General features: G+C 37.3%; 2 protein-coding genes across 7 annotated transcripts in view; one reads left to right on the forward strand and one right to left on the reverse strand.

Annotated features, from left to right (window-relative positions):
• The window catches only part of LOC134750242 (flotillin-2), a 470,025-nt gene that overhangs the window by 128,449 nt on the left and 316,897 nt on the right, over positions 1-24,679 (reverse strand). For 2 of the 6 annotated variants that reach the window (XR_010128550.1, XR_010128553.1), the window contains 8 exons: positions 17,703-17,935; positions 16,658-16,777; positions 16,322-16,429; positions 15,778-15,884; positions 14,963-15,146; positions 14,466-14,609; positions 13,841-13,883; positions 10,066-12,606 (listed from right to left, as the gene is read on the reverse strand). Coding sequence is in view for 1 of the 6 variants with exons in the window: in XM_063685392.1 (XP_063541462.1) it covers positions 12,557-12,606; positions 13,841-13,883; positions 14,466-14,609; positions 14,963-15,146; positions 15,778-15,884; positions 16,322-16,429; positions 16,658-16,777; positions 17,703-17,935 (989 nt within the window). In the remaining 5 variants the exon portion in view is untranslated. Of the gene's footprint in view, positions 1-9,611; positions 12,607-13,840; positions 13,884-14,465; positions 14,610-14,962; positions 15,147-15,777; positions 15,885-16,321; positions 16,430-16,657; positions 16,778-17,702; positions 17,936-18,186; positions 18,340-24,679 lie in introns of those variants that run through there. The other 4 variants (XR_010128554.1, XR_010128552.1, XR_010128551.1 and 1 more) reach the window with 4 other exon arrangements.
• On the forward strand, positions 1,532-9,438 carry LOC134750243 (L-asparaginase-like). Its single transcript, XM_063685394.1, has 9 exons — positions 1,532-1,833; positions 3,896-4,015; positions 4,351-4,463; positions 4,895-5,020; positions 5,942-6,066; positions 7,025-7,257; positions 7,780-7,940; positions 8,559-8,672; positions 9,289-9,438. Exons 1-9 carry the CDS (start codon positions 1,761-1,763, stop codon positions 9,349-9,351), a joined length of 1,128 nt encoding a protein of 375 aa, XP_063541464.1. The 5' UTR covers positions 1,532-1,760; the 3' UTR covers positions 9,352-9,438.

Below are 24,679 nucleotides of genomic sequence, written 5' to 3' on the forward strand. Positions count from 1 at the left end.
TGCCACGTCAACCCAGGCCCTGAAACCGGTTTATTTGATTGCTTACTTATAATAAGGTAAGCCAGTTTTACTGCACACTTGCATGACAAAATCTTATGAATTAATAAAATGTAACCTACTAGAATATGCCTGTATCAGGGAATAGAGCGCACTAAAGGATGTCGAACGTAAAGATGTCCTTCTGTTCTGCAGGAAAACGAGAAGATTTGAGGAGAATATTGTGGGAATAGTCTAGTCGCGCGGTACAGTCGGTACAGGTAGTGACCCTGCCTACGAAGAAGGAGGTCCCGGGTTCGAATCCCGGCAAGAGCATTTATTTGTGTTTATCATAGATATTTATTTCTGAGTTGTGAATGTTTTCTATGTATGATTATATATATATCGTCGTCTAGTAGCCACAACACAAGCCTTATAGAGCTTACTGTGGGACTGGGTCGATTTGTGTATGTAAAAATTTGGGACTGTAAAGGTACTGTAAGTAGAATTCGTAAATAAAAAATTAAAATAAAACGACACACACACACCCGAACACTCACCCACCCACACACCCACACACACACACACACCCACACACCCACACACACACACGCGCACACACGCACGCGCACACACACAAACACAAACACGCACACGCGCGCGCGCGCACACGCATACACATGTTGCCTACAATACTAGTAGATAGTGTAGATACGCAAAATAATTTTAAGAATAATTTAAGTATGTAAATTTAATAAATGTAAATTATGTAAATTTGATCAACTAGTAAATTCATTATAAAATTATAATGGTAATTTCATTTACTTCTCTTAGTATCTATTTAAAATAAAAAGAATCTGGAAGAGCGAGGTCTTCGGGCACAGGTACTTTCTACCTAATGGAGGACTCGACCACTAATGATTACCAACTAAGATTGAAATTAAATGATTATCTTATCTAATTATCCTATTATGACGTATAAATAACACTTGCACTGCGTGTGCTATCAAAATAGTTGCACTTATCTTTAACTATCCTAGTCCCAGTACAATTAAAAATTATTTTGTTTTCTAGCCTAAAATATTCCACTTGATTTTATTTTTATTACTTAGGTACATGAACCTAGTGCAGTTTTGACAAATGAAAGAATGACAAATGAAACATAACGAAGTAAGAAACATGCACTTTGGGCCAACAATAAGTAGCTAAACATAGAGTTAGTCTTCCCTTCTCTGTAACTGGGGAATCCCTAAATGCAATTCGTTTCAATCTTATCATGTCTTTAGTAGGACGTGGTACGACTAACGTTTCTTTAGTTACACTCCTGCTGAAAATATAAGTTACTGGTTTGCAATACGGCTATTTATTCAACATTTAAATTAATTCACTTATGGCAAATGAAAACAAAACATAATAGGTACTCATTGAGTTGATTGAGGTCAACAAAACAGTCGTTCTTTGATACTTCGTTAGTCGTTGAGTCGTTGTTCATTGAGTGGCAGAAGTAGTTGAGTGAATATTGAATATCATATCGGTAATAACGCTCAAATAAAACATTATCACCGTCCTAATGTAACAGGCAGTTGGCTTCCATAGAAACCAAATGTACTATTACGGAATATTTACATCACGACGGTGATGTTATCTCAGACGGCACTAAATTCCACTCGGCCGTGGAAGTTCACACGTCTCTTGTTTAGCATTTGCATACTTCTGCAAGAGCAGTGTTCTATCCAAAATACGTGAAGCATTATTGTAATAATTCAGTACGCTAAATAATAAATATGACGCAAATTAAGAGAGTGCTTGTGATCTACACTGGTGGTACTTTTGGAATGCTGAAAAATGAAAAAGGAGGTAAAAAATGTTATACTTAGACTGCTTAGTTTATCGTGTTTTCAATTTCAACATTGTATGCAACAGCAATCACCGTTTTTTTTATTTAATACAAATATACCTACCTACATGTTTATCTTTGACTTGACAGTATCTAATATTCTAATGTGTAATGTATAAATCAAGGATAAAGGGGTAAGGGATAGATTTTAGAAGAGTCTTATAAATAGTGCACATTCGCGGACACGAATGCTACAGCATTTGCGTAGTTTTTTGTTTCCTTTGGCCTATGACACATGACGTCACTTACCGCCCGCGAACGTGTTAAGTATATTTTATAAGCACTATTTATATGACTCGTAAAAATGCCTAATTGAACAGCTTTATCTTATCTTATTCCGTTGACCTGTTAACAGTATAGGTAACGCCCAGTTTTCGCCAATGATATATTTTTATATTAAAATAATTATAATTCGCGGCCCTTGATGATATTAACATATTTTTGCTTAAATTAACCTTGTTTTATTTAGCTTTCTTTTAATAACTAATACTAACTTAACTTAATTTTAATGTTTTCAATCGGTGAAATCTATTTATCCCTTAGGTAAGTATAGGTATATAGTAAGTACGTTTGCTAAATTGATTAGGTGGATGTAGGTAGGTATACAATTAATCAATTAACCCAACACTAGGAGGCGTGTAGCCAAATTTTCACGCATTGTTTTCTTATTGTCTGATTTTTATTTATTTATAGAAGAATAGAATAGAAAAACGTTTATTGCAAAAACCATCTACATACAGCACCATATTTATAAATAAAATAAAAAATCAACAACTAGCTACAAGTAGTTTTAACTGTTTAGTGTATACACTAAACAGTTAAAATTACTTGTAGCTTATATTAACATGAAATAATTACACTATTGATGCTGCTATAGAGGCTACAAATGGACACCACTCAGCATAATGCTCTAACATATACACGGTGGCTAAAAAAATAGGTGCATTCCCGTTGCCAGGGAGGTTTTGGGATTATTCTGAGCAACTTTTACTATGGGACTGCACTTATTTTTTTGCCACCCTGTATTTATGCTACAGCGCTGGTCTTCCGTGGAGCCCAAGGCAAGAAGATAGCTCAGAACAGTAAAGGCAGTGTCAAAATGTGATTTAGGAACTACTAATTAACAAAAATTAGAAACTTACCTATACAAGGTAAAACTTGAAAGTGGATGTGGAAGTGAGTGGTTTGGGAATATGTAAAAATATATTATATATAAACGCATTTTATCCACTAGTGGGGAAAGTAATTTGACCTTGGAGCGTGTTTAAGTAGCTTTTGACTGATAACAAAACGTAAAACGCTCATAATAATGGTTCGTTCGATATTAATATTATCATTAAATAAGTGTTTTGAGAATTTAAGAAAAAATACCAAATTTAGCTTAAAATTCCATAAGAAATTTGTTTTTTTATAATGATGTTGAATATAATTCTGAACGCACAAGTTGAGTCGATGCAATTTCAAAACGCATCGTCAGAATTTATAACAACAAAATTTTTACATATTGTTATACTATATTGATGATGTTATTGCTGATTTATAATTAATCTGATGTTGATTATAATGTGTACAAATAGTCTTATTTTTTATGAGCTGTTTTTCTGCATGTTGCACTTTCCTCGCTATAGTGAGGTGAAAAGTTTTGTGTGCAGTGGGCGCAAGTATATTTTACTTCTCGTGTGGTTACGCTCAGAATTCTATTTTAGAATCTCTCGCTTCGCTCGTGGTTCAACTATAGAATCCTTTCGCTTGCTCGTGTTTCAATTCCACACTCGCGGGTAAAATACAATTTTGCACCCTTGTATAACAAGTAACTAAAACAGGTTAGGCATGTATTTAATTTAATAGATAGTGGAGCATATAATTATATACATTATAAAAAGGGCAACTCGAAAAAATAAATAATTTAATTTATAATATACAACAACGAATAAATATTTGTAAGTTGGTACTTAGTTGTAAATAGGTTTTTAGAAAAGGCATCGATCGACGGTTTCCATTCAAGAGGATGATTTATTTCAGTACTGGTGCCACAAAAGAACATAGAGAAGGTGATCAGGCGCCTGCCACAATTACACGACGAAGAGTACTATAGAACGCATCTCGCTAGCTCCGAGAAGAAGGAATACCTCGCTCTGCCAGGTTCGTCATCATGGAAATAAAAATAAAAGAATGGTGAGACATAATCGTCTATCAAATTAACCTCTTACGCTACCCGGTTATGTCTTCTCTTCTAAGTATGGTCGTAAGAAGAAGTATTTAGAGAAAACTTAGCTATTTACCGCGGACTCCCGTCATGCATAGCACAGTGAATAGAAAATAGAAATAATTAATCAAATCAAAAACGTCATCTAAAATATACCTATTTGAAGTAGGTATTGTAGATGACATATAATTAAACAAAATTTCAAGCCAAGCTACATATTGAAAACTTTAATTCGTAGAAAAATGTCGGAAATAAAATATTTTCTTTGCAGACGGAAAGGACACAGAGTTGAAGATCTTATACAAAATTCACGAGTACGAAGAATTAAAGGACTCTTCAGACTTTATTCTAGACGACTGGATCAAGCAGGCGAGAGATATCAAGGTAAGTCCTTTTTAATGTGTATCTGGGCCTAAATGTCGGGTGACGGTTCAAATGTCCTTACAGTGTGAAGGGCGCCACAGGCGCCATGAATGTCGGACTTCACCTGAACTTATACTGTGAAGGGCACCGCAGGCGCCGTTTACGAGTATGTAAGAGCAGCCAAAACTTACAGTGTAAAGGGCGCCGCAGCTATCATGGATACCTAGCCATAAGTAAAGATACGAACATAAACAATTGTATAATATTTTATACAAAATACATTTTTCTAATAACGGTCGCGATGCATTTTTTAAAGACCTGTTGAGATACTAAGACACTAGTGCTCTCGATCTGATTGAACTGCCGATGCTTTCTCGAAACCCAATACTTTTACCTACTCTATAGAGTAGGTAATTAATTACGTCTACATCTACTCTGTTTATTTTTCCCAGAAATACTACCACGACTATGACGGTTTCGTGGTCCTCCACGGCACGGACACGACGGCGTACGGCGCCTCCGTGCTGTCCTTCATGCTGGAGACGGTCGGCAAGACCGTCGTGCTGACAGGAGCGCAGGTAACACGCGTGTCATGGAATACTACACGACTATGACGGCTTCGTGGTCCTCCGCGGCATGGACACGACGGCGTACGGCGCCTCCGTGCGGTCCTTCATGCTGGAGACGGTCGGCAAGACCATCGTGCTGACAGGATCGAACACAGGTAACACGTGCGAGAAATGTGATCGTAGCGTCTCCTTTTCAGTTTGGGCAAAAATCCTTTCGTACGCGCTCGGCTTGTTCTCCTTCTCCTAGCTAGAGCTAGGTACAGATCGCATTTCTTAACCGATTCTTGTAACATTTTGTAAGCAAGTTCAACAATTGAATTGAATTTTTTGTCGAATTTGTTTTTGGAAAATGTTCAAAACCGCGTAGCTATGAGGGTTCGCGAGATCTACAGGGCCACTAGGATTTATGCAATTGGCCTTAAAGTTGATATCATCTTGGTCAATATAATTGGTTGCTTTTTCTTCAAATCCTCCATAACACCGACAAATCCGTTACGAAAATAACAAGTAAATACCTAACTTGTCTAGCTACCCAGGATACTACTTAATAAAAATAATTGATTATGCAGATAGTTCAAAATTATAAATAGTCTTTAAATAATGTATGTATATATTGTAATTTAATATTGAAATAAATTCTTATATACGAATTAAGTAGGCAAGTTTACAAAAACGAAGTACCTATTTAGGTTTAACTTAAATAAACACGAACCTTTGAAACACAATCCACTCGCTCGGACAACGAAAATAACCAAACAGAGTATTTACTTCCTCGATTCACACTGTACTGACCAAAACTGGCTTCATGCGTAAGTTTATTTGGAGGTTTGATCAAGTCTAAGCACATTATAGATTTAAACTTGACGAATATATGCATTGAAAATTGTACTTTAAATTGTTGTACATACGGTATGGTCTTGTCTGTCGCAGGTGCCCATCTTCCAGCCGCGTAGCGACGGCAACAACAACTTTTTATGCGCGGTGCTAATCGCCGCTACTCAGCGCATTCCAGAGGTCACTGTGTTCTTTGGAGCCAAATTGTTCAGGGGAACAAGGTAGGTACCTTGATGAGACTTATGGCCCGGTAGGATGGGCCATAAGCCATCCGACACCACTACCCTCTCCCTCTACTCTGTATTAGTCTGTATACCCTCTAATTAGTTTATGTAGCTTCATATACCATAGTTAAAAAAATAAAGCGAATTTAAGTTTTTCATACAAAACTTGTTTTTGCTCTATTTCGTTTGTTTTATAAACTGGAGTTATATAAACTAATTACAGACCTAGATATAACCTCATGTCATAATATATGCAAACTTTCATTACAATCGAACACGTAGTTATAAAATGAGAACGAAACTCCGTTTGTATGGGAGGGTGAAATTAGGCCGAGCTTGCCGGGGACTTAAAATGAGAGCGTAACTACGTTTGTATGGAGAACCGAGCTTGCCGGGGACTCTTAAGCCCCGACTAGCGAGATTTTCGAACGAATGATAATTGAATCGACCTCCATCTTGCAGGCCTTTTTTGGTCTGGCGAGTTATGCAATTAGATGTACCGTACTAAGATGCATAGGTACAAAACCGGTACCGGATTTTGGACTAAGTTTATTGACCTCTTGTGATATCAGCAGTTAGCTGTACCTAACTGTAGTTTATTTGAAATATTTATATACCTATAAAAGAAGCCACTGAGCAGATTCTTTTCACCATACGAATATGGTTTGGTTAGGCCTTATTGCAAGTCTATGGTACAGTCGATGCCATAACATAAATATTGACTTTTCTATACAGCTAATATGACGATGTGAGTATTTAAATTGGTGCACTTATACTGTTGCTGCACCTATATTACTGCACCCTACAGTAGAGCTAATTATCATGTGAATTTCGACATGGGAGAAAAGGGTTCACCTGTTATTAATTCGACTATACTTAAATCTTTGTTTTTGTCGGTTTGAAATCTTGAGAGTTGGTAGAAATAATTTGTACCTAATACTGTAATATTCCACAGAGTAAAGAAAGTGTCAAACACCCGCATCTACGCGTTCGACTCGCCGAACTACCCCCCGATCCTAGAGGCCCGGACGACCTTGGATGTAGACCCGAAGATGCTGATCCACCCGCTCGGATCCGTGCCGGACGAGTGCCGGGTCCACGACCGGCTCAGCCGGAAGGTCTACACGCTCAAAGTCAACCCGACTATCACGGCAGAGGTTATCAGATCTGTGTTCCAAGGAATGGAAGGTACCTACTTATTGTTTGTTTCTGAAAATGGAGGTATATCGAGAGCTCTTATTTTCGAAATTAGTTTATTTCTATAAGTACTTACTCTAATAAGTCAATATTTATTTATTTAGACTAGATTGAAATCATAATGATTTGCACATAACTACTAGTACCGTCACCAGCTCGGTGGCCCGACCATGACCCGACCATGACCCGACCATGACCCGACCATGACCCGACTAAGAGCGGCGTGCGATAATTTTATTATGCATTAGAGATAATAATATGCCAATAGTCATTCGTTCACCGGGATTAATAAAAATAAATGAAGATCAAAATCTGAGTAGGTATTGGGACCGTGCACGACGACAGCGCCACACAGCGGTTGCAACTATAGGCCCGTATTTTGTCACAACTATTAAGAGAGAAGTAAGTAAATCGTAATAATTTCAGTAAAAACTATTGAACGGATTTTTATGCGATTTTTACATATGAATAGTGTGATTCTTGAGGATAAGGTTAAGGCGAATCATTTTACAGGCGTAGTGCTAGAAACATACGGCAACGGCAACATCCCGATCAAGCGCAAGGAGATCTACCAGGAGATCGAGCGAGCGGTCAAGAATAATGTACTGGTCGTCAATGTAACGCAGTGCATCAATGGAACTGTGCAGGGGAAGGCCATTTATGAGACTGGATTGGTGAGTTCTTACTGCAACATTCGGGGAAATGGATGACATGGATGAAGATTATCTTTAAATGATCTTCTCAAGTAAAATCTACCAACGCATCGTGTTGTCTAAGAACAATTCGCTTGGAATTTGACAGCGAATGTAGATGGCGCTGTACGGGTCCCTACATTATGCGGTTATTCTGGCTACCACGGCTACCACAAAAAATATGGCGCTGTAGAGCACCCTCTAGTTCGGCCAGGGATGCGAAACTAGCCTCGCTTCGGGCAAACTCGGCTCCGTTCGGCTCAACATTGCTCCGAGCAATTATTAGGGTTGGCACTTGACGTCCCTTTACGTGCACGACTACAGATAAGATAATGACTAGTTTTGACAATGACAACCCTAAATAGCCGAAAGGGATAGTGCCATATTAAGAAAGGGTTAACATGATTCGACCCTGAACCGCTGTCAAACTTTTGTAGGAAGTTTCCTTTCTGTACGGTAGTACTATTATTTATTCTGCGGTTCGGCTCCACTTCGCCTCTCATAAACGACGATTCATTCTTAACTCCTATGAAATGCCCTGCTTATTTATGTTTGCTGTCCGTAAACGTATCTATGCATTACCATAACGTATTCTTGCAGTTGCTGGTAGAATGCGGAGTGGTGCCGGCGTTCGACATGACGGCGGAGGCGGCGTGGGCCAAACTATGCTACGTACTCTCAAAGACTGAACTCAGCTATCAGCAGAAAGTAGAGGTGAGCTCGGTTTTTCGTTAGTTAGTTTGTGTGTCTGTCCACACACAAATGTTTCTTTTTCATACACTAAAAAAAGGCAAAACTTCAGTCAAGAATCTGGAAGTTATACATTAGGTATATGCCGCAGCGATGTCAATAAGTGTATTTGCTTTAAGAACGTTTTCACATTGCCCGATCCGATATCGGATGTCAGATGGAAGTAAAATGTAATGTGTTTTTCTGTATTATGTTATTTATCTTTGTCATTTAATAAATCATTATATTTCACCTTTGTTGGAGCCCCCCGTCAGCTGTCGGACCGATAATATTTGTTTATTTGCGTATGTGTATGCATAATGTTTGTTGTAGTGTGCGTGACCGCTAAAGCCAGTGCCCCTGCGACCTTTCTTAGGTAGGGTAGGATCCTACATTCGATATGCACCCAGTTGCACCATCCGCACTTGACAGACTGATCAACGTCACCCGGCGCGCCGCGGCGTTTAACTATGAAACTTTCCATACAATAAAATTAAGCGAACTCTTTAACGATGACAAACAGTTTGGTGCAACCGACCCTTAGACATATTTATCTAGTCATCTTGAAATTCAGTCTAAATTATTTCTGTATTATTTTCAGTTGATGAAGACTAACATTCGTGGCGAGCTGTATAATCCGAATCATGTTGCTGAAAGTGATTAAGATTTTTATCCATATGAGTTATGATATATTTTAATAATGTTTAATATAAGAACACATTAATATGTCTGTAGGTACTCGAATAAGAAAGTAACAATTAAAAATAAACTACTTATTTAATTTTGTTTCTATTTTCGTCAGTTAATCTGTGTTCACAAATTATTCATAAAATCATTACGGATCTTCAGATATCCAGACAACATATCACGATTAAGTAGGTAATAGTAGGTAGGGAGTTAATAAAATAAATAAAACATCAGTAGTTAATTAAAAAAATATTTTCATCGTACGCTATTTTAACATTGAAGTTACATTAATATTATATCATAATAAGAAATATAATTGCAATGCAAATATTAATAGAAAAAAATAAACCCTGACTAAAATGACAAACAATCATAATTATAATAAAATAAGAACATTAAAAAATAATTTAATAAGTAGTAGCAAAGATAATTAAGTAGACATAGAGGGCTCACTCCATACATCAGTTTTGTTAGGTACCAAAAAAACTTAATTTCGTAGTCGACATCTAGCGTCAAGTAGCGGAATTATCAGTACTGCTACTCGACACTAGACATTTGTGTCGCGACTGACGAAAAGTATATTGCACAACAATTTACAACTAATATTATAAGCAGAAGCAGTTGAAAATAGAGTTCCGGTTATAATATTAGCTGAAAATCATTGAGCATTAGACATTCCGTTCGTCGCGACATCTATTGTCGAGTAGCAGTACTGATAATTCCGCTACTTGACGCTAGATGTCGACTACGAAAATAATAGTCTTTGGTAACAAAACTGATGTATGGAGTGAGCACTATGTCTACTTAATTCTCTTTGGTAGTAGGTACTTAATATATTACGTTTGCGCTATATCCATTACTTCTACACAAAACACATTCAAAATGTCAGACACCACAATACACTTAGTTAAATTATTGTAATTCAAACACACATTTCTTTGGTACAATAACCATTCAATTTAGATCACCAATTTCGACAAATACACATTTTTCAAAAATACCAAAATTTTCAGCAGGTATTGCTGTTTTTCGAAACTCCTGCAAAACACCATCGAACGTTACTCAATTTGGCTTTGATTTTTTTTAATGCATTCTATTCTAATCCCAAATTTTGTTTTTTACTATAAATTGATATAAGGGTTGACAACAAGGAATTCTCCGAGCGTGTGGGAGGCCTTTGTGCATAATGCTTGCATGCAAATGCATTTGGGATTAAATAAGATCAATAAATCTATCGATTTATTTCACATGTCTGTAGTTTGTGGCTATTGGATAGATGTAAATAAACAGTACGTCATAAACATTTTGTTGTTACTAAGGTTGTTCGCTAAGTCAAGCCACCGCCTATTCTGTTCAGAAACGACCATGTCTATTGACTGTCGCCACATACACAATCAACGCTAATAATAAACATTCCTAATAAAACACACACAACTATTCGCACACACTGGGCAGTGCTTGACACAAATTTTAAGACTGGTTACAGACGATATACGCCGAAGGTTTTTGAGCACACATTAATCCCACTCTTACTGCAGGACCAACCAAAACGTTGGAACAGCGTGACCTGCGGTAGACCTTATTGGCGTTATTCATTAACGCGATACTGGTCTGGATTAAGTGGATTAGCTATATGAATTGTTTGTCTTTATCTGTCATTATGACTTATGTATTTGTTAGAAAGGGATAAAACATAATTTACCACCAGTAAACCAAGTAATAACCAGGCCCGTAAAGTTTTATGAATAAGGGGGTATTTCTTTACAATAAGGTTTACTACTGCAGGCTAAGCACGGTCGCATTTTTATCGCCTGTCACCCCATGCCTGCCGTTCTAACAAGTATGTAAGTGAGAAAGTGACAGGCATAGTGACCGGCGATAAAAATACAACCATGCTGCCGCCGCTGGTTTATTAACAGTGTGAATTATGATACCAAAGATTTATTGATTGTGTGAGACAGATCAGACAATTTCGTGCTTCGGATTTGATAGGTATACGAGATGGCGCTGCACGGCTCCGTAAATTATGCGGTAACTTTGACTGTCATAAGTTGACGGTGACGTGTGACAATTCAGTGACCAGTGACAAAATAGTTATTTGTGCAACAAGAGAGGAAGGTTGGTTTTTCTTGCGAGTGTTTATTTTGAGTCCTGAGAAAGCGAAAGATTCTATAATTGAATCACGAGCGAAGCGAGTGATTCTAAGGTAGAATCTTGAGCGTAGCGAGGGACTCAAAAACACGAGATGTAAAATAACTTTGCTCTCGTGTTGCACACATAATTTTTCACCTTAGTAGTGAGAACATATTAAAGGTTAAAATGTATTTCGAATTACGCAGAATAAACAGAAAAAAAAAGTATTATAATATGTACGATACGATAAGATACGATACGAGACCGGACCGGACCGTACCGTACCGTATCATAAAAAAAAGTAATAAAAGTATGAAGTTCATGGCCTTCACTAAATTAAAAAGCTACATTGTTTCACTCCCTGGAGTGAGGAAAGTCTCACTTTCCTCACTCCAGGGAGTGACGAAAGTAGGCTTGTTCGAGCTGCTGAGGTGAAAAATATATAGCGCAGTGCAGCACTATCGGCTTCGTATATGAAAGGCTGTCAGTACGTTTTTTTTCTTAGATTTTACCTCTATCAATAACTCTTTGATGATATGTAGGGTTGAGTATATCACAGCTTTTATAAGTATTTATACCAGTATAAACCAGTCTTAAAATTGTTAAACTACAAATATTCTACACAGTACAAAATCTAAAGGTATTTTAGGGCTAGTTGCTGTAATCATAATATGCATTTAGGATTATAGTCTTCTTATGATAATATCAGTAGAATATAATTACTGACATATGGTGGGGTACATTTTCATTAAAGATAAAAATTACCTACCATACACGTATTAATATTGCTTGAAACTATGAACAAAAGCACTATCCTCGATATAGTCTCCGCAACGAGCTAGGCTAGAAATTGTACGATGTAAATATCACAAATCACAATACTAAAATCTACACACAATTGCTCGGAGACTACACTGTTTACAAAGGTACACATACATAATTCTATTTTCGAAAAATATTTCACGTCAATATATTAAAAACGAACTCGCAAAGAGCTATATACAGCCACATGTTGAGGGTAACTGCGTTCGTGTCGGGGCTCTGAGCGCTTAGCAAGCTGCTACCTTCTTGGTCGAGTTGGCAACCACAGGGGGTTCTTCTGGAACAAAACAAACAACTTTGGAAGCAGTTTTTCAAACTTGTAGATTCATCACTACATAGTGTAAAACAAAGTCGCTTTCCGCTGTCTGTCCGTCCGTCTTTCCCTATCTATGCTTAGATCTTTAAAACTACGCAACGGATTTTGATGCAGTTTTTTTAAATAGATAGACTCAAGAGGAAGGTTTATATGTATAATTTGGGTCCGCCTAAAGCAAAGGGGGCGCAATATAAGGACTTAGAAATTTTTTGACCAAAAGTGAAAATTATACAGGAATCATAAAACACTTAGGAAAATTTCATTCGAAACGCTAAAATAAGCATGTTTTGTAGAAAAAACTTTTTCTCTAAAATCAAAAATGGCCGAGATATTGGACCTGAAAGTTGAGCCGATTTTTAGGACAGAAAAAGTTCGATGGGTGTTGTTGTCATTATGACCCCTATTTTTTATGATGCTATCGTATAGAAGACGCTAAAATAAGCATGTTTTATAGAAAAAACTTTTTCTCTAAAATCAAAAATGACCGAGATAATAGACTTCAAAATTGGCAAAGCAAAGGGGGGGTGCAAAAAAAGACTTGGAATTTTTTTAGTAGGTACATTAACATGTCTGTTCTGGCGCTCGCCGGCCGCTGCCGCGGCACGCTCGCTTCGCTCGCTCGGCTTCGCGCTCTGTTTGATCGCGATCATCGCGGTCAACCTAACACACTCCTCCTCGCTTCGCTCGTCGTCGCACCTATCTTGTCTCTGTTACTTAAATTTACTGTTCCAAACATGCTTATTTTAGCGTCTTCTAAACGATAGCATCATAAAAAATAGGGGTCATAATGACAACAACACCCATCGAACTTTTTCTATGTCCTAAAAATCGGCTCAACTTTCAGGTCCAATATCTCGGCCATTTTTGATTTTAGAGAAAAAGTTTTATCTACAAAACTTGCTTATTTTAGCGTCTTCTATACGATAGCATCATAAAAAATAGGTGTCATAATAACACCAACCCCATCAAAAATTTTTTAAGTCCTGCGCCCCCTTTGCTTTAGTCCAACCGAAATGATCAAATTTTAAAGCGAATCAACAGGGTTTTGCAATTGGTTATCCAATGTTTTTTTTAATGGGACTACTGTGAAGCCTATTTTATTACACGGATGTCCAGTAATCTTTGTGTATAATACGAGTATATGGTCGTAAACCTAATCATGAAAATATATTGGTCGAATTTTGTATGATCTTACCTGGAGCGCTGCCACCGGTGGCCGGGTGCAGACGTTTCAGCACCTGAAATTATTAGAAGACAAATTTGAGTGACCTCTCGAATCTGAAGTGAAGTGAAAAAGTAAAGTAAACAGCAACCATCTTGAGTTTCTTCATGAAGTTGAAAAATCGAGATGGCAATTCAATGTTATAAGATGAAGATGCCTCTCAGACTCAGATATTGAAATAAAAATAACGAAATTACGATGGTCCAACGGACTAATTTGTTCTAAATATTCCGATTTTTAACCATTATTTGATATCGATTTTTCAATTATTTTTTTAAAACTTATTTGATTTAATTAACTTATTAGACCTCACCAACTGGAAGGGGGCGGAAAGCCGTATAGCCGCTGTACTAGTGTCAGCCGTAGTCGGTGACAAAATTCTCTTCCGCCCACTATCTCGCGTTTCCCTTCCCTATCTTTGACCCGAAAGTGGTCGGAGCCGGTATATACACAGTATTTATTTGGCTCCGCTGTGGTAAAAAACATTTTACAGCGGGAAGAGAAATTACAGGTTTGGAGTCATCAAGAGCAAATGTTTGGGTGGTATGAAACATGTAACAGCTGTGTAGGGTGTGTGTAATTAGTGTGTAGTGTGTACCGCGGTGAGGTCGAGGCCGGTGAGCGTGCGCAGCGCGGGCGGCACGGCGCCGGCGAGGCGCGCCAGCTCGCCCGTGGCGCCGCCGTCGCCGACCAGCACGATCTCGTCCGTCTTGGCCAGCGGCGCAGACACCTCCGCTGCGATCTGAAATGTTCGAGCAGATTAGATTACTACTTGTCGAACCAAATATATCTTAAAGAATTTAAAACCCAAGTAAAACGACAACGGTCGAGCGTCTGATAAGGTGGACGATCCATTATTAATATATAAGCAACAGTAGTACCGAGACGGATGCCGCTCTGGTTAGCTCTGGAGCTCGTAAAAGAGCTCTTGTGATATACCATCCTCATCTGGGCACCAGAAATTAATGGTTAGTAGCCAATATTTATACTAAATTGATCTTCTCGAGTGTACCGCAAGGTTCTCATCTAGGACTTTCGTTGTTTAAAGCTACGTAGATGATGAGCTTTTTGATCAGGTGAACATCATGTTCTTACCTTAGGCAGGGCCTCGAGGACCAGTGCCATGAGCGCGGCGTCTCCGTACTGTTTGTACACCTTGGCCTTGGCCAGCATGCGCTCGGCGTCGGCCTTGCCGACGTCTCCGATGGCCAGAGCCTCGGCCAGACCGAGAACCTTAATACGCTCGGCGTCGGCTTTTGCGCCTTCCACCGTTTGGGTTCTGAAAACAAAATAAGTAAAATGTAGGGTCAGGTAGGGTAATTATAAGACACGGGTTAAAAATAAGACTGAAGTTTTTTATTAAATGAAAGCCAAGGGTCGCAATAAATAATCAGTATAATTAACTTGAACCAATGAAAGTACAATTAATATTAACAATTATCAAGACAACCTCCTCGCTCGAAGTCAAGTACAAAAGTGAGGCGCGCCCGTCTTCTCCCTTCCATCGCAACTTGGTGGCGTGAGAAACCGTCGGCCCCACTGCTCGCTGCTCGGATGTGACGTCAACCGACGTCACCAAGTGCTGCCATCTCGCGGCGACAACATCTTTAACACTCAAAAACTTATTATATTTCATTCCTATTCCATTTAAAAATAAGTCTACACACAAGGCTTCTTTTTAATGGAATAGGAATGAAGTAGAATAAGTTTTTGAGTGTTAAAAACTTAGTCTTATTTTTACCCGTGTCTTATATTTACCCCACCAGACCCTAAGGAAGTAGTTAATTTTTGCAGCAAAGATATTTGGCGAAATTCATTCATTATGATTACATAAGATATTTTTTGCCATTTTTTGAGGTTAAGTACCTACATGATAATGGTGAACTGTTTGAATAAGCGGGTAAACTCACCGCTTGCCCTCGGCGATGGCCTGTAGGCGGTAGGCCTCGGCCTCAGCGGGCAGACGCACCGTAGATGCCAGCTCCTCCTCGCGACGGAGGATCTCCATCTGCTCCACCTGTAACCCACAAACAGCATTGGCGCAATTTTAATACTACGATGGTAACATCAAGTTGGTAAGTGGTATAGTCTGAACGTGTTAGCAACCTGAGGAATCTGATATACTAACGTTGCTTTGCCGATCATTCGAGGATTCTCATATGACGATTAGGCTCCTCACTGTCAACCCGATGCATTCATGCACACGTAGGTATAGTATAAGAGTAGGTAGTACTATTTTTTTGCCAGAAGACATACTTGGGAGTGACACAGTAACCTTTTTATTATTGGAAATTTTAAATAACCCAGTTTTCCTATGACAACTGGGTAAGCAAACAACCGGTCTTTTTTATATTTGTTTTGGATGCTATCTTCCGCTTGTTTGTTTCTCCGCTAGTTTGTTTCTTTTCGAGATCAAAAGGTATAAGTTTTGCATCTACGAACGGACTAACATACCTCGATTTGTTTACGGCGCTCCACAATTTCGATCTGAATTTCTTCGTTACGAATTTTCTGTTTAATCTTCGCGGCTTGCAACTCGTACGCTAAAGCTGCTTCGGCTTTCTGCAATATAAAGATAAAACCAGAGTTAAATTTGTTGCCAAACACGCAAGAATAATGATAAAAGGCATGCCCATATGTGTTAAATAACTTAAATATCAGGGTCACTTGAGTTGCGTTGCATATTATTTTCTTTTCATTTTATTCTTTTTTTCTGAACAGCCTACAAAGGTAGGAAGTAGCTTTATTGTCAAGAACATTTTCTGTTTTATGCAAGAAATATCCACTTACAGCTGTGTTGACTTCCTGGTCGAACTGCGCCTTCTGTAGCTTGAACATCCTGGTGTTGTCCTCTATCCTGGTGTCCATCGAGTATTTCACGTCCATGGCACTCTTCTCGCACTCAGCTTCCTGAACACATACCAAATAGCACGTTAAAAAAGTCACAAACATTACATTTTTGATATGCATTTATAAACATTATTTTATTATTTTGTGACTGGTCTCGTATTCGTATTACCTATTCGGTTGTAGTACGTTCTTCATGACTTACAACTTACGGTAATTGACGAAGGGGTCAGGGGGGGGGGGGTACTGGCCTCATGATAGTTTTTTTTGCCATATGAATAAAAAAATGACAGGTTAACTACATAAGCAGGTACGCGCTACCATAGAGTAACTTATACTAGAGCGGTACTGTCATAGTAAATTTTGTAACCCCAGTAAATTCACTGCCATCTGTCGACACACTTTAAAACTAAAAATGAAGATTTATAAAAATACAATAAAATGTATTTAAATATGGATAAATTTAATTTAATTTAATTTAATTTAATTTTATTCATAGACCAACTGAGATCATTGTTGTTAGTACACATAAAGCTTAAATATATGGTTAGTATTATACACTATATAACGAATGTCAATAAACTTAATAATAAATTAATTAATAAAAAAATTGAAAAGAAGTGAAATTAAATCAAACAAAATACAATAAAAACAAAATTCAATAAAATTAATATCAATGTCACTAAAATATGTTTAAAAATTAAAATTTAAAAATGTATAATAGGTATTATCATTAATTAGAATTAAATTAAAATGATTTTTTTATTTGCATTAATTATTTTTATGATTTTGACCCATGTTCTTTCACTGACATGCGTTAAAATTGTTAAATAACAAACGAAACTGTCAACGCCATCTATACGACAGTAGGCCAAAGCTAGTAGCGCCCTCTGATCGAGAATCAAATTTTCTTGATTTTCGAGGCACGTTTTTTCCTTAGACTGTATCCATCTATTACGGAGTTATATCTATCTTTGGCGCTACCCACCCTGATTCCAGCGTCCCTATTGGCCTGCGCAACGCCAACGTCCGCATCGCGCTTCACCGCCGCCGTCTGCGCCTTGCCCAAGCTCTGCAAGTACTGGACGTCATCGTACACGTCCTTGATCGTGAACGACAGGATCTCGATGCCCATCCGGCCGACGTCGGGCGCCGCCACCTCGCGCACCAGCCCCGCGAACTGGTCTCTGTCCTTGTACACCTCTTCTACTGTAAGCGTTCCTGTGGACAAGAGAAACGACTATTAATTAGAAGTACAGCTATTCTATATGAAAAGTCAAACTACTATAAAGTAAAGTTGACTGAAATCACTATATTGTGATGATCCTTCTCCTTGTAATGACTTATTCTGATGTAAAATCATTAAAAGTGTAAAAAGATGTTTGACCTTATTTTCTCACTAAAATAACAAGATGCTGATGAGATGACTGATGATATGATATGTTTAAATGATGGTAGAGTGATTAACTCACTTCTTGACATTAAAATAAGTCAGTCCGAAGGTGAGTGCGAGCGGCACCAGGGTGAAGCGTAGAATTTCCATAATGCACCGTGATCACTGTCACTGTCCTTAACATGAGTCTCACTTCAATTCCAGCATTCCCAGCCCATCACAATTAATTGTAATTTTATTGATATTTTCAAGGAAGACATTGGCTAAAGCCACATTATATTACATAGAAAATAATCACTCTGCCAAGTCTTCTTAAACACAAAGAAGAAAGTTAATCCGCATACCTAAGTGATATAGGTATGCGATTTAAACTTTGTTTTTGAGAAATCGTAATTAAATTTTCAACGCTGTCGTAGCCATACTGTTTCATGTTATTATGAAATTCGACGGCTTAGAATACAGAAAAAATATCGGTATATTTAATGTAAATCGGGGGCAGGGTCTTAGAAATTGAAATGCTACTCCTTTCAAAGAAAATAACCTGTTTAAAACGTTAAAGCTTCTACTCTTTTTAATTAATAAAGTAGGTACGGAGCTTATTTCATTCCTTATCAGAAAAGGTTAAATTAAAAGAGAAATCATTCCCAGTGTTGTATTGGGTAAGTTTTCACAACGTCGACAGCTAACCCCAACCTTCGCCAGCCTCTGAATTAAAAATGGCTGTTTACACAAAACAACGCCACGAAATGCCAGAAAGCCCTGAAGTCTCGTTAGAAAGAGCTAGATGACTTTTATTACTTTATTTCTATTTTAGAATGGTTATTCCAACATTTTTCAATTAGGTTTTATCACAGCATGTTGATGAATAAAAAACAATGTTCGAAAATTTTACTGTACCCATCTACTGTAAGCATTGTAAACAACATGACGAAATCGTAAGTTAAGTTTTAAATGAGTTGAGACTACAATAATAAAATATTATTATATAGGTATTTTTGTTTATCAATTTAATAAAAAAACAGCATATAATCATCATTTATATAGAACTAAAACTTGAAACTTGAACTCTTAATGATACGTAAGAATGTGAACCAATAAACCACGTTACAAAATTTATATTTATAAATGTAACTTGCCAACTAACCTTTTTGTGCTTTTATATTGCGAATTTCTAATCGTCTCCTTACGCAATCAAATCTTTTGATTTCTCGATTTTAATTTTCCACCTTTTCAATCGTTTTTGGATTTAGTCGTTCGGCGGTTAGGGAAGAAAATTCAACATTGTTCCTATTAGTTATCCTGTGATTGTTCAACGAATAAATAAAAATCAAATCTTTTTCGTAAGATTTGGAACGTCTGTCAGTCAAATATATAATGAGAATTAAACGATTTCATTTCGTTTTGGATTTATTTTTTAATAAATCTGAGAAACTGCGTAGATAATTAATTAGGTGTCTACTGCAGTTATATGTGCGTCTTGCGTTCCTTTCACTGCATTTTCAGCATATCATTAAGGGACCTGATAAGTAGGTATAATGATAGTGGGCTGCATGAGACCTTGAATGCACTTCCGTGCTTACGCCGTTACTTATTAGTAATTCCTAGCATTACATATCGGTTATAGGAACCCTGGGGCTTATAGATTGAAAATGACGTATGTCTATGTCCAACTCGTTATGTGTTTTTCTTTTAGATACTAAAAAAGATTGAGCTGTTATAGACTCGTTTAATAAACAAGCCACGTGTATCCGTATCAATAATATGTTATGCGCAAAGTAAACATTTACTTGCGACGTAGAAACATAAGTAAACATAGGTCACACCGCTATATGTACTTAGGTGATGACACTGAATGTTACGTGTAACACAAAAAGGTTAGCTAAAACAACAACCTAGATAGCAGATAAGGTTATTTATTATTGCTAAAATAGCTTTGCTATGGGGCAAATGCGTTCGTGTAGTTAAGGAAGAGTTTGGTCCAAAGAACTTCGGAACTTATTTGTCGCGCCCACGATTCAGACGTAAAATTATGTGGTTTTAAACGGGAAAAACGTAATTTCTGAATACAATACATTAATTCAAACACATATCATTTATCAGAACTAAAAATCAAGCTATTGTATAACAACGATGAATACCTGTTACCCGCCGTAACGAACAAAAGTAAGCTTGAACGCTATCAATAAAGAGCATATTAATTTTCCCGATGCCCACGTACGGAAAAAATAAAGACATCACCGAATTTCTCCGATAAATCACAAGTGGTTGATCTAGGGCCGCCATTTGTTCCCGGCCCTCCTGCGTGAATTACTTTGTTCTTTATCATTCGCAATTATTTCTAATCACTCATTGTTCCCTTGGCCTTGGCGGTTGGGAATAAAACGATAATGGTTTCATTGAATTTTATAAAAATGCGTTGATGGTCGGAGGGCGACATTTAAAGCACGTGACGTTGGAATGTCTGGTGGTTTATACTGAAATTTTCTGGTCTAATTGGAATATCCTCTCTACAATCATGATACTTATTAACTCAGTGTTATGAAAGGTGCGGATGGATGATAACGACGAAATCTACCAAAACATCTAAAACGTTATATTGTTAAAAAAAAATATTCTTTGATTTATTATTCATTCGCACCATTCATCATGTCTTTTATCCTTCAGGTAGGCAACAGTGACACGTATCTAAGGTAGGCATTTTACCTATACCATTAATACAATTTTATATGAATCTTAGTAAACATTTTTACGGTGAAAAACAGACGAGATTTATATACCTAGACAGATTCCAAATTAGGTTAAAAGGATTTAAGTTGATTTAACTCGCAGTCACTTCCTAACTCAGTTATACATATATATATATGTATATATATAAAGGGTTAAAAGGGGATTGAAGTTGAAACTTGGTAAAAGGGCATTATATTAAAATAGACGAAAACTGATATCACCGTTTTTGAAAATTCATTCCATAGGTTGGTGAAAAAGGGTTGAAAGTTTGCATCGGGAACGAAAGTTTTTATAAAAAGTTAACTTGAAATGTCGTAAAAAGACACAATAATAGAAAACAAGAAAAGTGATTTCAGCGTTATTAGAAATTTATTCCTAAAAACGCTCCCTCCCCTAGGGAGTTAAAATGGGTTGAATGGTGGCATCCACCAAGTCCACCAACATACAAATCCGCGCGTACGACATCAATTTAAACTGTACACTTTTGGCACTGACTGTCTTTAATGTAAACGTAGTAACATATACTTTCACATAGCTAAACACAACTAAACACTGTGTACAATCTCGAACGTAAGTGAAACTTGTACTTCATAGATACGAAGTAAATTGGATATGTGACAGGCGATCAAGCAACGCTGAGGCTTATACCGGTACTGTTGTTAGTTTGTAATGTTTGTATCTTCCACGCTAATGCTATGAGATGGTAAAGGGGTTATCTCTATTTGCATAAGGAGCGATATAAATATTGATAAGGGTGCGGCATGATTGCTACTGATAAAAAAAAATGAATTCTGCGCAGCGTTATCAATTACCATATTATACCTACTATCATACCTGGGGTTCTCGTTAAAATTAAAATTGAATATGTTTATTGAAATGGTGAAGAGTATCCAGGTTTTTCCAGATTTGGTTGGTTTGCAATGGCTTTTAAAAGAGGTTGGTTTTATAAAAGAGGTCGTATTGAAGGAAATTTCAGTTTAATATTAAAAATGGTTCCACTTTGCACCCAGGCAAGTCTTCTGGATTGTCCATTCTTATTAAAGGTGAGTTTACGTAGGTACTCGTATTGTACAAAACAGAGGGTCACGTGGGTGTTACTTCAGGTCTGCGGGCTGCCACGCCGAATAAGGCGTTAGACGTATCGCGTCTGCATGTTTCCGCCACGGCAGACGACGTGGTGGAATATGTTCGCAAGAAGACCCGTTACAAGCTGAGAGTGCTCCAGTGAGTTCCAGTTGCGATCGCGCCATTTCCTGGGAATCTGCCGAATCCTACATCAGAACAGGTGACAGCAAAAAACTGTTATGCTTATGACGACAAAATTATTGTTTGTATGTTAGTCTATTGTTGCCAAACAATAAACGTTTTATTTTTGTTATACTAAGTACGGATTCACAGACGAAATGTTTTTGAGTTATATTAGATGAGACGTCATATTGTTAGAAAACAGTATATCCGCAACGATAACCTATCTAACAGCAAGCATACTAAGGGTTACTTACTGCATACACACAAGTCTATATTGCTAGGCGATAAGCACTTGTGGACATGTCCAATGTGAACGGAATAATCTAATTGTCCTCGCTTTAGAGGCTGGGCCTGAATTCAGTGATAGCCAAATAAGTTTAACATGCAAGCAGATTATAAAGTGTCACGCGTAGCAATCTTGGCTTCGCATAGGCAGGTGCGAACGAGTGCAAGCTGTGGTGCAAGTAACGTAGGTATCAGAGATCAGAGCATCAGATCAAATCTACGTTAAAAATAAATAACATGTAGTGCTTTTGAGGTACGATAATAAGATATATCTTATAGGCTGATATCGGATCGGACATGTGACTATTTAACTTCAGACATATTGTATGGAATATATTTATAACACCCTCTAATGTCTGACAAATTTCAAGTCTTCAAATTATTCTTAAGACGAAAGTGGAGGACCCGCGTGAAATCGCCTTTTCATACAAACGTAGTCCTCATTATCCTCTCTGGATATTAACATTATTGAAAATATTTTGACACAATTTGTTGTATATGCCCCTACGTTTGATTTTTTATTTTTAATTTTAATTACTTCTTATAAGAGTTAGGACTGTTAGGAGCATTTAAAAATTTGTATAAAAACTGTTTTTGGCTCCTAATTTTTACAGTAATCAAAAAATCTAAAACAGTCAAACCAAAGATAGATATAACTCCGTAATAGATGGATACAGTCTAAGGAAAAAACGTGCCTCCAAAATCAAGAAAATTTGATTCTCGTTCAGAGGGCGGTACTAGTTTTGGCCTACAGTCGTATAGATGGCGTTGACGGTTTCGTTTGTTATTTAACAATTTTAACGCACATCAGTGAAAGAACATAGGTCAAAATCATAAAAATAATTAATGCAAATAAAAAAATCATTTATCTATATTTAAATACATTTTATTGTATTTAGTTTTAAAGTGTGTCGACAGATGGCAGTGAATTTACTGGGGTTACAAAATTTACTATGACAGTACCGCTCTAGTATAAGTTACTCTATGGTAGCGCGTACCTGCTTATGTAGTTAACCTGTCATTTTTTTATTCATATGGCAAAAAAAAAACTATCATGAGGCCAGTACCCCCCCCTGACCCCTTCGTCACTTACCGTGTGTCGACAGATGGCAGTGAATTTACTGGGGTTACAAAATTTACTATGACAGTACCGCTCTAGTATAAGTTACTCTATGGTCAAACGTAGGGGCATACAATGGTTGATATACATCAAATTATGTAAAAATATTTTCCATAATGTCCAAAGAGGAAAATTGGGACTATGTGCCCGCGCCCGTCCCCTTTCCTCTTAATGAATTAATGTATTTCTGGTGTAGGTATTTGGTGCCAGTAAATACCGAAAGGTTTGAAGACTTGAACCTAATACTGAATCTAAAATTAACAGGCGTAATTGCGGTGTAATGAAAATGTTTTTCTAAAACAAACTGTATCCGGTGATGTCAGACCAATTAAAAGATAAAAGCAAGCGAGCAGTTTTCAGCAATCCATCAAGTCGACCCGCTAACTCAAGTCGAAACTTGGCGGACTTTCAGTTAAGATACAAAATACTTAATCCAAGTTACTTTAGCATCGATCGTTTATCACAATAGGCTTTTTAGAACTTTGAAAGTTCGCTAATGTACCAAACTGGGACTTTGGTGGTTTCAACCCATGTATATTTATCGATATATCTGGTCTGGTACTAGATTCGGTTTCAGATATTAGTCAACGTCAACGTGAATTAGTTACCAATACCTACATAAAAATCCTTTAAAAATACTTGTTGATAAACAGACATTCGCAATTTTTTTTTATTATATTTGTTAGTGTGTAATTAATACAGTTATGTATGTAAATTATGCTATTTATGCTTAAGCCTAATAAAAATTATGTCTGTGTCACAGCAAAACACATCTCTCCTGTTGATATTTAGCAAAGTCCCACACGCCGCCGTTCCTATTTAACACGTTCTAGTTACCGTGATAATTATCAAACCCCAAACACGGAAGGTATTGCGGGAAGTTACGAGTACGCGTAACATTACTGTATTCTTATATAAGCTCAAAATGATATTAAATAAAACCTGGAATTCACTGGTACAAATGGCATGACAAATCAACTTGACAGAGACGTTGGACGAAATCGCACGAGTACCATCAACATGAATCGTGGGTAACTCGTATGTCATTTGCCCCGTAAGGTAAAGGTCGCAGTACTCGTTATGCTATTGCCCCCCTACCCACCCTGACACCCTGTTGTCACCTGTATTTGTAAGTTTAAAGATGACATGTACTGGGATTATGTCCATTACCACTAGCCTACCTTAGTGAATT

This window comes from Cydia strobilella, chromosome 19 (genome assembly GCF_947568885.1).
Source record: "Cydia strobilella chromosome 19, ilCydStro3.1, whole genome shotgun sequence".
NCBI classification, from domain to species: Eukaryota; Metazoa; Arthropoda; class Insecta; order Lepidoptera; family Tortricidae; genus Cydia; species Cydia strobilella.